A 14,550-nucleotide genomic window follows, 5' to 3' on the forward strand; every position below is an offset into this window, starting at 1 on the left:
CAAAAATCTTTCATCAGATTAAGTCAAAAAAACTTATTTTAGCCCATGAATACGTTCAAATTTGATGTAATTTTTAAATATTTTTCTCTTGTGCTTTATCTTAAGAAAAAGTGGTCATGTTGCAAAACTTAAAGTTTTTAATAAAAAGATTAAAAAACGAGAGAGTTTAAGCTTTCAAATGCTTTTTGGTTCGTATTTCCATGACCATTTTTTCACGAAGATATAAAGGTTTAAATATGACCTAATTTTTTTCACATTTTGAGTATACACATTTTTTGGTACTGAACGTATAAAGTTAAAAAAAATCGCATAAAATTATACTAATTATAAATAAACCTTTTTTTCATAATCACAGAATAAAACAATAAAAGTATGAAAAATTTCAAACTACTAGAACAACACAGACGCGCGCTACGCGCGCGCTATTTAGTTTTTTACTTTTTAAAAATAACAATTGCAATAATAATTATATAAATAAATAATTATATACAAAAAGAAAGGAAAAAAATAGAGAGAAAGAGAGAGAGAGAGAGAGAGAGAGAGAGAGAAAGCATACTTACATACATTAATTTATTATCTAATTTTCTTTCTTCTTTAAAAATATTATACACATAAAAAAAAAAGAAATACAATATACTGAATATACACAACATACATAAATCTTCTTTAAAGTAATATGATATTGACACTGAAATGTAACGAAATGTTATCAGCTCTGACTCTTTTTCTTCTTCTTGTTTTTTTTTTCTTTAATTAGCATTAGAGATTGACGACATAGTTTGAAAAACAAAATTACAATTGTTAATAAATTATTAAATACTTTGACATTACATGTATCTTTCTATATAAAATAAGATCAACATTTTTTGGAACTTTATATACATTAATTAATTAACTATTATTGCTAGTTATAAAATAATATTGTGACATATGCATGCACACGTAGCGTGCACATATAGAAATTAATAAATTAAAAAAATAACCAAATAAAAAAATAATCAATAGAGAAAACTAACTTTCGAAAATCTTTCATTTGAGTAAAATACTCCACAGTACACACGTACGGATGCACGCACTTCTCCCCTCCCCCTCCTCTCTCTCTCTCTCTCTCTCTCTCTCTCTCTCTCTCTCTCTCTCTCTCTCTCTCTCTCTCTCTCTCTCTCTCTCCGTCTCTCCCAGTCTCTCCCGTCCTCTCCCGGTCTCTCCCCGTCTCTCCCGGTCTCTCCCGATCTCTCCCCGTCTCTCCCGATCTCTCTCCGTCTCTGCCCGTCTCTCCCGGTCTCTCCCGGTCTCTCCCGGTCTTTCCCCGTCTCTCCCCGTCTCTCCCGGTCTCTCCGCGTCTCTCCCCGTCTCTTCCGGTATAAATAACTATTTATACAAATTTGACAGCTGTCAAAATTCAATTGCAATGGTTACTCTCGCAACACGAAGTAAGCGCAACGAGAGAACCAATCGGCATCGCGGAAAAGCGACAACAATACTTCGAGAGATGCGAGTATCGATGCCATGCCCTTTTTTAGAAAGGATCCTTTGATAAATTTTTTAAGATGCTTGTAAAAGTATTATAGACGTCATATCATTAATTTCATATAAACTCTCTTTATTTGTTTTTCCAAATTTAAGTATATTAAGCGCAATAAAAATACAGAGATTGTTCTTCCATTATTCGGATCTTAAAATACATCTTGGAAAGGAAAGTGGGCCTTATTTGGTTCAATAAGATCGGCGAGAAAACAGGCGGTGCCAGCGATGCCTTCATAGAGTGAATATGGTGAGTCGGGAACACGTGCGTCAGCCTGAAACTGTGGCGAATTCATAAAATCTGCAAATTTAGCAGCACGATAAAGGTGTCGTTTGTCGTCCGTGAGTCTGTATAGAAGAAGAAAGACATAGCCGTTGCCCGCCACGCCGTGACAGATTCCAGGTCCTTTACGCAAAAGACCTTTGCGCCAAACAAGATCGCCGGCGCGTTTGCACGAATCCAAGTAACGTTGATCCTTCCAGCGCAGGTACGCCGCCGCCATCATATAAATAACGCCAGGGGCACCATGACACCAATGCACCAATTCGTCATTGCTGTCTCCAAGACTTCGTCCGGAACGTTCTATTTCTTCCATGGAACATGGAAAATTGCCAGACGTCGTTTGAAGAGTCAATAAATAATCCACACACGTTCGCACATTTTTGTCAGCATCCGCATCTTTATCGAGGAATGATGGCAACTAAACACAAAAAAATTAACCGATATATATTAGTTTAATTTTAGTTAAAGTTCATGAATTATAAAATTAATTTAATTTTAATTTATGTAATTTTTAATTTAAATTAAAAATTACATAAACAAAAACTAACTCAGTTAAAATTATTTTAAGATCAACTAATATTAATTTCAAAGAGCATTAGTTAAATTAAAATATCATAATTCATTTAAGTTAGAATATAACTTTACTGCTATTATAATTGTGTTGATGATCCAACTGTTAGATCATCAACACAATTATAATAGCAATAATCAAACAAAAATAATACGATAAACAAATCAATATATCGAGCCAAGACAAATTATCCTAATACAATATAATTTATTAAATAAAAAATATATAATTATAAACGCGACTAAAAACAACTGTGCTAAAAAATGTTAAGCAAAATTCGAGAAACGTTTTCAGAAACGTTCACAGTCGTGACAAATTATCAATGTTTATGAACTTAAACATGAGTAAAATAACGTAACCGAAAATATAATTAAACAGTAAAAAAATGATGACCATTGAACAACCATAAAACAACGCATATCGTCTATAAAAATGTGTCATAACAAATAAAAACGTGACCAAATAAATAATACAATCAAATGAATAATAAAATTTTTACCGCAAGTCGGTTTTCATATTAAAAGGAAGAAGTGCCCGTAGTTTTTTTGTTTGTTGACAAAAAACGTTGAGTACAACGAGGTTTTTCAATGGCGAAAAAAATGTAGAATCAGAAATTTAAAGTGTGGAAATTAACAGTCAGAGTAGATAGTCAAGAAATCTTGTTGAGAAATCTAAAAGATCAAAACCGATGGAAAATGTGTAATTTATGAACGACATAAACTGATATGCGTATTGTAAAAAAAACAATAAACTTATATATTGTTACGTGCAAGCTCGCGTGTGTGAACGCGAGCGTTATTCAGAAAAATCAATATATCGATTTCCCTCGTCAGCTGACGGATGTCGCTTCGTTTTGAAGTTGTGTATTGTTTGTTTTGGTTTTCGGTTTTGAGCTGTCAAGCCGAGAGTTACCGCTTTTTTGTGCTTAAAATAAAGCGCTTTCTTAAACAAAACGAGTTGCTTTATTTCGTGTGCGGGCGAGTGCTCGGGAGTGCGTGAGCGTGTGCTGTGCGAGCGTGTGCGAGTGCGCGGCGCGAAAAGCGTTCCATTTGGGGGCTCGTCCGTGATCGGACAAGTGAGCAAGCCTCGCGTTAAGAAGAAACGTAATTCTCATGTAATTCTCGATAACACATTCTTCGAGAAGGATTCGTTCTCAGCTACTGTCGATTCCCGCGGAGAGAAATGCTGAGATGAGTTGATGAGATCCCGTGAGTCGGATGTCACGGAAACGGGATCGGCGGCGGGGGAGGCGGGGCGTTCTCTTCAACGCACGCGAGCGAAGAAGAGGCGCGCTGAAGTTTCGGGCTTCCTGCAGATGCAGCCGCGCCGAAGTTCCAGGCTGTTTCAGAAGTACTTCGGCAAATGCGCGAGGAGCACGCGGAAATCCTGCAGGCGCTGCGTCGTCGAGATGAGGAGGTATAGCGACTACGCGAGACCGTGCAGCATCTCCAACCGGATACGTACGATGGAACGATTTTGTTGCGTGAATTCCTCTTCCAATTTAATATTATTGCGAACGCGAATTCGTGGAGTGATTCGGAGAAGACGTTAGCTCTTGTTTCGAGTCTTAGAGGGAAGGCGCGTTCAGTTTTGGAATCCTTAAAAATTTCTATGGACTGGAATTCAGGGAGCTCGTCTCGAAATTGGAATTGCGTTTCGGAAAAGAGTTGAATTCTTTAAATTCATATTCTTTTTTTACAAATCGGAAGCAAAAATTCGGTGAAGATTTTGCGACTTACGGGGCGGAGTTAGAAAAACTCGCGCGTTTAGCTTACCCCGAATGTCCTTTTGCGGTGCGGGATAAAATCGCGTGTGCGCAATTCGTTTCCTCGCTCGCGGATAGGTATGTAAGAAGAACTCTCCAGTTGGAGAAAGTTAATTCTTTGAAGCTCGCAATAGAAAGGACAAAAGCGGTTAAAATTATACAAGGGGATTTTGGTAAGCGGAATAAATTCTTTAAGGTGGAACGAAGGGGAAATTCTGATAAACTGAGCACAGGCGGGGAAGGAAACAAAAGGGGATGAGGAAAAACGAGAAAATTTGTTAGGAAAAAAAAACGGGCGTTTCGGGGAAAACTTCAAGGGGAGAACGAGCGGGAAGGAGTGTTGATCATGCGCGAAGAAGGATCACTTCCGTTTTGAGTGTCCAGGAACCCAGGGAAATGCGGAGTAGTCGATCTCGCCGGGGTGAGGTCGACTCGTGTAAATAATACTCCGAAAAATTTGGGAAGGGAAAGATGTGTTAGTAAAGTTAAAGGAAATTCTCGAGATTTTTGTTTTAAGGGGAAAGCGGACGGTAAAGATAGTTTATTTAGAATTGATACGGGTTCCGACGTTTCTTTAATAAATATTAAATTTGTTGAAAAGGGAAAAAAGAAAATTCTTGAGGAAAATAGTTGTTTGCGCTATCTTACTGGAGAAAAGGTTCCGATTTTATTTAAGGTCTGTATGAAAGTTCAGTTAGGAAAAATTTCGGAAGAAGTTTCATTGTTTGCGGTCGAAATAAATGACGATTGTTTGTTGGGTGCAGATTTCTTGGGAATGGTGAATTTATGATCAATTCTTGTGGAAACTTTTGGTTTAGGAAAATCCGGAAAAGAGAAAATTTTGAATTGCGGTCGGATAGGGAATTTTTCAGGGGAAATTTCTGAAATTTTGAAGGGAATCCATAGGGGAAATTCAGAAAATTTGGATGAATATGAGAATGTTTTTATGGAAGACATTGTAGCTGGAAATTGTGATGTAAATTGCTCATGAAATCGATGTAGGAGACTCTCTTCCCATTAAGCAGGTTTCTCGTCGTGTCCCACTCTTTTTAAGGACGGAAGTGAACGAAATTTTAGAAGAAATGAAGAAACAAGGAGTAAAAGAAGAGACACATAGTCCGTGGGTTTTTCCAGCGGTTCTGATTAGGAAAAAGGATGGGTCAATAAGATTCTGCGTTGATTATCGTAAGTTAAATTTCGTCACGGTAAAAGATTGTTTTCCTCTTCCTAGGATTGACGATATTTTAGATCAATTATCTGGAAATAGTTGGTTTACGACGCTCGATCTTAAAAGAGCGTATTGGCAAATTAAAATTCGCGAGGAAGATAAGGAGAAGACGGCGTTTTCCAGGAAGAGGTCTTTGGCAATTTACTATGATGCCTTTTGGGTTGTGTAACGCTCCTGCAACTTTTGAGCGAATGATGAAGAAGGTTCTTAAGGGAATTTTAAATAAAATCTGTTTAATTTATTTAGATGACGTTATTATTTTCGGAAAAAAATTTAATAAAATATTAAAGAATCTACGTTTAGTGTTTCAGAGGCTGAAATTGTCGAACCTTAAAGTTAATTCGAAAAAGTGTGTTTTCTATGGTAGAAAGATAAAATATTTGCGCTATGTAATTTCAGCGAAAAGTGTTTCTACTGTTCCTGAGAAGATTTCGGCGGTTAAAGATTGGTCAGTTCCTTCTCATAATAAAAAACAATTGCAAAGCTTTTTGGGTTTTTGTTCCTAGTATCGAAGATACGTTAAAGGATTTTCTTCTTTAGCAAAACCTCTCTTTGTTCTTACGAAAAAACAAGTTAAATTTACTTGGGATGAGAAATGTCAAGCTGCTTTTGAGAAATTAAAACTAGTTTTGTCTTCTTCACCTATTCTCTCTTTTCCTAAGGGGGAGGGGGAATTTATTTTGGACACCGACGCGTCCAAAATCGGTATAAGTTCAATCCTTTCTCAAGGACAGGACGGTAAGGAAAAAGTTATACCTTATTTCAGCCGTGTTCTCAGTAAAGCTGAGAAGAATTATTGCATCACTCGTCGAGAACTTTTGGCTATAGTGGACTCTTTAAAATCTTTTCGTCATTATTTGTTAGGTCGGAAATTTATTATTCGAACGGATCATATTTCCCTTAGATGGTTGATGTCGTTTAGAGACTTTAAGGGGCAATGAGCTCGTCGGCTTGAAAAACTTCAGGAGTATAATTTCGAGGTAGTGCATCGCAAGGGGATAGTTCATAAAAATGCTGATGGCTAAAGGCTGCGTTTATTATGAGAAGGTTGAGAAAAAATTTTGCTGAAGAAACGGTAAATATTGTAGTTAGGATTATTTTAACTGAGGAAACTCTTGAGGAATGGCGTAGGGATCAAATGGAAGATCCTAGTATTTCTTTGATCTTGCAGAGCAAAGAAATGGGAGTACGTCCTTTTCGTACGGAATTAGTCCCACAGGACGTTTCGGCTCAGCTTTACTGGTCTTATTGGGAAGCCTTAGTCCTAAAAGATGGTCCAAAAATTTGAAGTCGAGAATATTTCAGTTAATTGTCCCACGTAAACAAATTAAGGAAATTCTTAAGGAGGCTCGTGATGGAGCTTCTGGTGGACATTTTGGAGTAAATAAAACTTTGGAAAATATCCGCATGCGTTTTTATTGGGCTACTTGCAAACAATATGTTGAGAACTGATGTAAAACTTGTGAGTTTTGCATTTCGAGAAAAGATCCTTCAGGAAAAATCCTCTTTACAAATTTACAATGTGGGTTCACTTTTTGAAAGATTACAGATGGACATTCTGGGTCCACTTCCTAAATCTTCTTCTGGTAACAGATTTCTTTTGGTTGTGGTGGACTGTTTTACGAAATGGGTAGAAGCTTTTCTTCTTAGAAACATGACAGCTAAAATGGTAGTTGAAATTTTTGTTAATGAAGTAATTTCTCGCCATGGTGTTCCTCAGGAGGTCCATACGGATCAAGAAAAAAATTTTGAGTCAAAGTTATTTAGGGAGTTGATGATTCTTCTTGGAATTAGAAAAACGAGGATCACGGCTTTACATCCTCAGTCCGATGGTCAAGTTGAGCGTCAACATCGTACGATCATCAATTACCATCCCAAACATATTTCGGAAAGTCAAAGAGATTGGGATTGTTGGATTCCTATGTTCCATTTGGCGTATAGGTCTTCGAGGAATAACTCCGGCAGAACTTTATTTGGGTAAAGATCTAAGATTACCGCTGGATTTATCAATAGGAAATCCTCCGAATACAGAGCTTAGGACTGTTGACGAGTACATAGATAGTTTAAAAAAAAGTTTAAAGAAAATTCGTGCAGAAGCTAGGAATCTTATGGAGATTAGGTCTTCTCGGATGAAAGCCTGGTATGATCAAAAGGCTAGGAATCTTCTTTTTCAAGAAAGGCAGAAAGTTTGGTTATTGAACCCTCGAAGAAAGCTCGGAAGAGCTCCTAAGCTTCAAAATAATTAGAAAGGACCCTATTTGATTGTTAAAAAATGAGTGAGATTGTTTTCTGTATCCGTAGGTCGGCGAGGCATAGGAAAAAAGTTGTTCATGCAGGCAGGTTAGCTCCTTTCTTGAAAAGAAAATAGGCGTGTAGAGCAGTCGGAGCCCAAACCCTTACACGTTCTTACATCCGCACACATTCACACACTTACAAAAGGGGAACTAGTTTTAATGTTAATGTTTTTATTCTGCTTTTGAAATATTTAGTTTTCAGAATTATTTAATTTTGGATACGAAGTTGTACGTCCTTTCGAGGAGTGACTCAAAACATTTGATTTCTTAGAGATTTAAAATTGAAGTCCGTCTCACGGTTTTTGAGAGTGATTTTTCCGTGAGACGAAGGGCAAATGCCGAGACGAGGACTTGGGAGTCCTTTGGGACTGAAAAGGTCCACGTAGTTTATCCCCCCTCCCCCCCAAAAGAGAAAGGCGCAAGACTCTTTAAGAGGAAGAGAAACGCGTGCAATTTCGGCAACAAGAAGGTCTCAGCGAGAAACTCTGCAGAATGGTAGTCATCGTTCGGAAAGCGTTCTACTTCCTGAAAGAGGGTGACAGAATATTCGGGAGTAAAGGTAAGTTCGGGTTGGATGTCGCTTGGAAACCCTTGGCATCAACTGAGAAAGAGCAGGAAGCACCAGAAAACCTGGGCCTACGAGCTGAAAGGGCCCTCAATTGTCGGGACGACAATTTTGAAAAGGAGGGGAAGTGTTACGTGCGAGCTCGCGTGTGTGAACGCGAGCTTTATTCAGAAAAACCAATATATCGATTTCCCTCGTCAGCTGACAGAGATCGCTTCGTTTTGAAGTTGCTTGTTGTTTGTTTTGGTTTTCGGTTTTGAGCTGTCAAGCCGAGAGTTACCGTTTTCTTGTGCTTTTAATAAACCGCTTTCTTAAACGAAACGTGTTGCTTTATTTCGTGCGCGGGCGAGTGCTGTGCGAGCGTTTGCGAGTGCGCGGTGCGGAAAGTGTTACAATATGTTGATTCCAGATAATATTAAAACGAGCAAAAAAAGGCCAGAGTATTCGACAAAGCGTTAAAACCAGTGTGACGTTCGATAGTCCAGTCAAATTGGACAAAAAAGAGCTTTTGTCTGCAAAAGGTCGCGATTTTTGTATGTTTTAAGGTTTGGTGTCCTAATAAAAACCGCAAGTTTTTGAATTCGGCGGGCCATGGGAACCGCCGCCATCTTGAAAAAGTGACGAGAAAAACACGTTTTTTTGCAATATCTCCTCACCAGTAGGTCCTACGACAAAAATAGTTATATTCAATCTTATAGAGGAGAACATTTCCTACAACTTTTGAACATTTTTTTTGTATTTCTAATAGGTAACGAGCTGTAGCGCCGTAAAGTTGAACAGTTTAGTGAAAATTTAAAGAAAGCTACGTTTTCAGTAGACTTTTCCCATTAATGACTATTAATTACATAATGACTGGTATTAATGTGTTTTTACTTGTTTTCACACCACAACATAGCAAATCAAAAATAGCATCCAATCTTAAAAATTTTGACGGCTGACACTAAAGAAATTGATTATTGATCAATTGCGTGCACTCATTTCTACACCATCATGAGGTAGAGCTTATGGAGCATTTTTTTAAATGTGGTATCCCCAGTAAGCCTAATCCACAATTGTTTTTTTATTAAATTTAAAAAAATTTTTTAATTTTTTTAAAGTTTTTCTTTTTTAATTTTTTTTTTCGTCGTTTTGACGGTCCCGGTTGATTGATATCAACTACATCTAACTCATGAACATCGCTCTCGATGAGTTGGCAATGATGAGTCTTGATTCCTGAAAATATCTTTAAAAAATAATTCTTTTTTTTCTTCTTTTGCATCTTCATTGTAAATTAAAAGCTCTGGCACATTTTCACACGATTGTCCATTACAGAATCTACAGATGACGGAACACTTCAATTCTGCTTTTCGTTTTGTTAAATCAATAACTAAAAGCAAATTTAATCTTGCTGATTTGCCGCCAACAAGAGACGCTGCACGATATCACGCGTTCAGGACGTATCATTAAGTCCAAGTATGGTATGGGATTGAGAAAAGTCCACAGAAATGGGGCTGGAATTGGGAACGCAGCAACACAGGGCTCACTCCAGTAAAAACAACGAAAAATCCAGCACATGAGGCCTTGCTTAATTTCATTTCATATAAATGCAAAAAAGGATGCGGCGCAGCTTGTGGATGCCAAAAAACAGGATTGAAGTGTTCTGTCATCTGCGGATTCTGTAATGGAGAATCGTGTAAAAATGTGCCAGAGCTTCTAATTTACAGTAAAGATGAAAAAGAAGAAAAAAAAGAATTATTTTTTGAAAATATTTGCAGGAATCAAGACTCATCATTGCCAACTCATCGAGAGCAATGTTCATGAGTTAGATGTAGTTGATCTCAATCAACCGGGACTGTCAAAACGACGAAAAAAAAAATTAAAAAACAAAAACTTAAAAAAAATTTAAAAATTAAAAAATATTTAATAAAAAAACAATTGTGGATTAGGTCTACTGGAGATTTAAAAAAACCACATTTAAAAAAACGCACCATAAGCTCTACTTCATGGTGGAAATGAGTGTACGGCAATTGATCAATAATTAATTCCTTTAGTGTCAGCCGTCAAAATTTTTAAGACTGGATGCTATTTTTAATTTGCCATGTTGTGGTGTGAAAACAAGTAAAAACGCATTGATACCAGTCATTATGTAATTAATGGGAAAAGTCTATTGAAAACGTAGCTTTCTTTAAATTTTCACTAAACTGTTCAACTTTACGCCGCTACAGCTCGTTATCTATTAGAGATACAAAAAAATGTTTCAGACAAAATATGCCTAATTAATATACATTAATATTCTTAATTAATATTCCTAAAATGGTATAACTTTGATTATTAAAGTGACAATTATTTTAAATAAAAAATTATTGTATTCACACGCACAAATTAATTTTTCTACAAAAATAATGATATGTAAATATTTTGCGCCAATTAAGAATAAACACTACAAACTGAAAGTATCAAGTTTTTTTTCTACAAAAATAATGATATGAAGAGATATGTTTATATTAGAAATAGATGTTTATTTTTTGGATGGCGTTCATAGTTTGATTTTTCATTAAGTTTGTATCGGACAAGAGATTGATATTGAGATTGAATTGAAATGTAACCAATTAGGAACAAAACCAAGATTTTTTAACTTTGCTTTGAACGGTCATATTTCAATTCAATCTCAATCTCAATTTCTAGTCTTATACGGCTTTAAAATTGTCTTAAGTTTGTCTTTAGATACAATTTTGTTGATTACAAAGGTTATTTAATTATAAATTTAAGAAAATCTCAAATACAAGATTAAACTATAAATATCAGCCTTTCATATAAAATTATTGGCTGCTATGTGCCAATACTGCGCGCCTGTAAAAAACAATTGTCAGGAAGCATATTAGCAAGAAATAAAGGACATAATATTGAGCTGACAAATAAGTATTTTAATACAAATAAATTACAAATATTACAAATTAATCTTGTATTTGAGATTTTCTTAAATTTATAATTAAATAACCTTTGTAATTAACAAAATTGTATCTAAAGACAAACTTAAGACAATCTTAAAGCTATATCAGACTAAAGATTGAGATTGAGATTGAATTGGAATTTAACTAATCAAAGCAAAGTTAAAAAATATTGATTTTGTTCCTAATTGGTTACATTTTAATTTAATCCCAATATCAATCTCTAGTCTAATACATATTTAATGAAAAATCAAATTATAAATGTCAGCCAAAGAAGAATAATAAAAAATTAGATGTTCTAGTTTCGTACAAACATCCATTTTTATAGTTGGCGCATTCATACTTTTATTTTGTAATGTCAAAACTTCATACTTTTATTTTGTAATGTCAAATCAAAATTGTTTTGTACAAGAATACATTTTTGAGGACGTTTTGTTTTGTATAAAAATACATTTTTGAAGGGTTTTTTGCGCGCGTATACTTGGCGCTTTTTTAACCTTTTTTTAAAAAAATAATTTTTGTGAGGATATTACTAGACAACGGTTATCCATTGAATCTTATTTTTCATGAAATTAATAACAGACTTAAGTAACATTTCAATAATCAAGTAAAACTCACAGACTCTCAAACTAATTAGGGTACAATTGAAAGTCAACACATAAAGAAAAAATATTTTGTATTGCCTTATATTAGGCACATATCTAAAACCGCCTCTTTTTTTGTTAATAAAGATTTATTCACGGTTGGCTTTTGTCGCCTCAACAAATTAAACATGTTTATTAGGGTGCAGAAGGACATAACCGACATAAATCTAATAAATATTGTCTACAAAATATGCTGTAAAAATTGCAACGCGTCATATGTAGCACAGACAAAAAGATATTTAAATACCAGAATTAAGGAACATGCGAATAATTTTAAATTAAAATCGTCGAGACACTCTGTGGTAACAGAACACATGCTAAAAAATGACCTTGTTTGATTGGAATAACGTTAAGATATTAGATTCTGAATCAAGATATCAGAAAAGATTGATTTCAGAAATAATCCATATTAAGCGAGTTAATGGCATCAATCTACAGAAGAACACAGAGTGTCTTTTCATAGTGACAGTTCATATTATTGTTTGTTTAACATTTTGTCGAAAATGACTAATGGGCAATAAGTTCGCTCATTCTGCTTCTGACTACCGAACGTTACGCTCGTTTTAACGCTTTGTCGAATACTCTGGCCTTTTTTTTGCTTGTTTTAATATTGTCTGGAATTAACATATATCAAGTTTATCGTTTTTTTTTTTACAATACGCATATCAATTTATGTGGTGTGAATTACACGTATTCCATCGGTTTTAATCTTCTTAATTTCTCAACAAGATTTTTTGACTATCCACTTTGACTGTTAATTTCCACACTTTAAATTTCTGACTCTACATTTTTTTCGCTATCGAACGGGAAAAATTCGTTGGACTCAACGTTTTTTGCCAACAAACGGAAAAACTACGGGTACTCCATTTAATATGAAAACCGACTTGCGGGAAAAATTTTATTATTTATTTGATTGTATTATTTATTCGGCCACGTTTTTATTTGTTATGACACATTTTTTAGACGGTATGCGTTGTTTTATGGTTGTTCAATCATCATTTTTTAACTGTTTAATTATATTTTCGGTTGCGTTATTTTACTCATGTTTAAGTTCATAAATATTAGTAATTTGTCACGACTGAAGAGGACTATGTATAGTCGAAACGTTTCTCGAATTTTGTTTAACATTTTTTAGCACAGTTGTTTTTGGTTGCGTTTATAATTATATATTTTTTCTTTAATAAATTATGTTGTGTTAGGATAATTTGTCTTAGCTCGATATATTGACCTGTTTATCGTATTATTTTTGTTTAGCATTAACGAGCTCTTCATATTTTGTTTGTTCAATGATCAATTATATTTAATATTTTATTTGTAAAGTAAGTTTATATAAAATAATAATACATATTTGTGTTAACAAGTGAAAGAAATCAATTTTTCTTCGAGTGCAGCAAGTGAATGCACGAGTCAAAGGCGAGTCGTAGGGATGCGTTTATCCACACGAGTAGAAAATAGCCGTGTTACACATAATATTTTTTGTTACCTTGCGTTATCTTTGTTCAAAATATGGTCCTTGAGTGTGAATTGATGTGTTAACCAAGATTAGATTAGGTTAGGTTTTTCATGAAAGCGACAAAGTGTCGAGAGTTGCCGTATGCGTGTCGCAAGATGGCAATAAAATGTCCGTAATGTTTGCAAGAATTACCATACGCGTGTCGCGAGATGTGCTTGTAGTATGACTTAGAATAAAGGGGAAGGTGTGAAAAAGTGATCAACCGTATAGGCTCTGGGAAAATGATCGTGCGGAAATAATTCCTGCATACTTGATTGGTAGAAAAGTAAGTTATTTGTGTGAGAAAACTGTTTGTGTACAATCGGTAAAGAGCCTCGTTAAGGACCACTTTTGACGCACATGTAACAAAGAAAAATATTGTTTTATTCAAGAGTAGTTTTTCTTTTATAATTTTTTTCTTTTTCACATATAAAATTTTTAATTTACAAGGTGAACACCAGAAACTTTTTCATCCAATTTTACTGAGTCTTAGTTGTCTTAGTTGTAGTCTTAGCTGTAGTTCTATTTTTCCTTTATTTCATGTTAAAAGAATACGATGCACTTCTCAAGCATTCTCGAGAAAATCGGATTTAAAAATGTACATGTTCCTTACATACCAGATTGTAAGAATCGATTTGCAACTAGCAGCGTAGCCCAGTCAGTAAGGCACTTAATGTACTACACTGTATGTTGTTGCTGGTTTAAATCTCTCTCTCTCTCTCTCTCTTTCGCTTTTTTAAAATATTGTGGAATATGTTATTTTTTCGCAAAAAACATTAGTAACGACCGTTCTTCGCGCGGAACTTTAGCTCGTCGGGAAGGGTCTAGGGCGAAAAAGGCTCAGAGATAGCAAACGTGACGGTTGGTTAACAGCACAAGATTTTATTACTATTTTATATTACATAATTTCGCGATTATTTACAACGGTGCGACGAGTATACAATGATTTGGCTTCGCGATATGTACAACGGTATTTACAATAGTCAGCGACGGTGCGCGTGACGGTCGGCCGATCACCTGTTCCGTTCGGCGGGATGTCCGCGGAGCGCGCGGTGAGGCGGGCGGTACGCGCCTCGAGCTCGTTGTTCGGAGTTTGGTGGGCGCGCAACGCGGGAGCGGTGTTTTCAGTCCCGGGTGTTCGGTGATCGGCGGGCGCGCGGTGCGGGAGCGGATGTCTCGCGCTCCGAATTTTTCCCCGAATTGCTTCGACAATTCCGCGGAGCATTGGTAGGTTTCGGGGAACGGCGTCGGCCCCGAGAA

The 14,550-nt window shown here is 35.7% G+C and overlaps 1 protein-coding gene and 1 long non-coding RNA gene across 2 annotated transcripts in view; one reads left to right on the forward strand and one right to left on the reverse strand.

The window, feature by feature from the left end:
* Positions 1–1,578: 1,578 nt before the first annotated feature.
* Positions 1,579–14,550, reverse strand: part of LOC105834017 (lanC-like protein 3 homolog) — a 42,637-nt gene continuing 29,665 nt past the window's right edge. The window contains exon 3 of the mRNA XM_036291844.1: positions 1,579–2,222. Coding sequence (XP_036147737.1) covers positions 1,674–2,222 — 549 coding nt within the window. The 3' untranslated portion in view covers positions 1,579–1,673. The remainder of the gene's footprint in view (positions 2,223–14,550) is intronic.
* The window catches only part of LOC105834018, a 35,296-nt gene continuing 34,027 nt past the window's right edge, over positions 13,282–14,550 (forward strand). The window contains exon 1 of the long non-coding RNA XR_004964581.1: positions 13,282–13,576. This is a non-coding gene — a long non-coding RNA (uncharacterized LOC105834018). The remainder of the gene's footprint in view (positions 13,577–14,550) is intronic.

The sequence above is a fragment of the Monomorium pharaonis genome, chromosome 9 (assembly GCF_013373865.1).
Source record: "Monomorium pharaonis isolate MP-MQ-018 chromosome 9, ASM1337386v2, whole genome shotgun sequence".
Classification (NCBI taxonomy): Eukaryota; Metazoa; Arthropoda; class Insecta; order Hymenoptera; family Formicidae; genus Monomorium; species Monomorium pharaonis.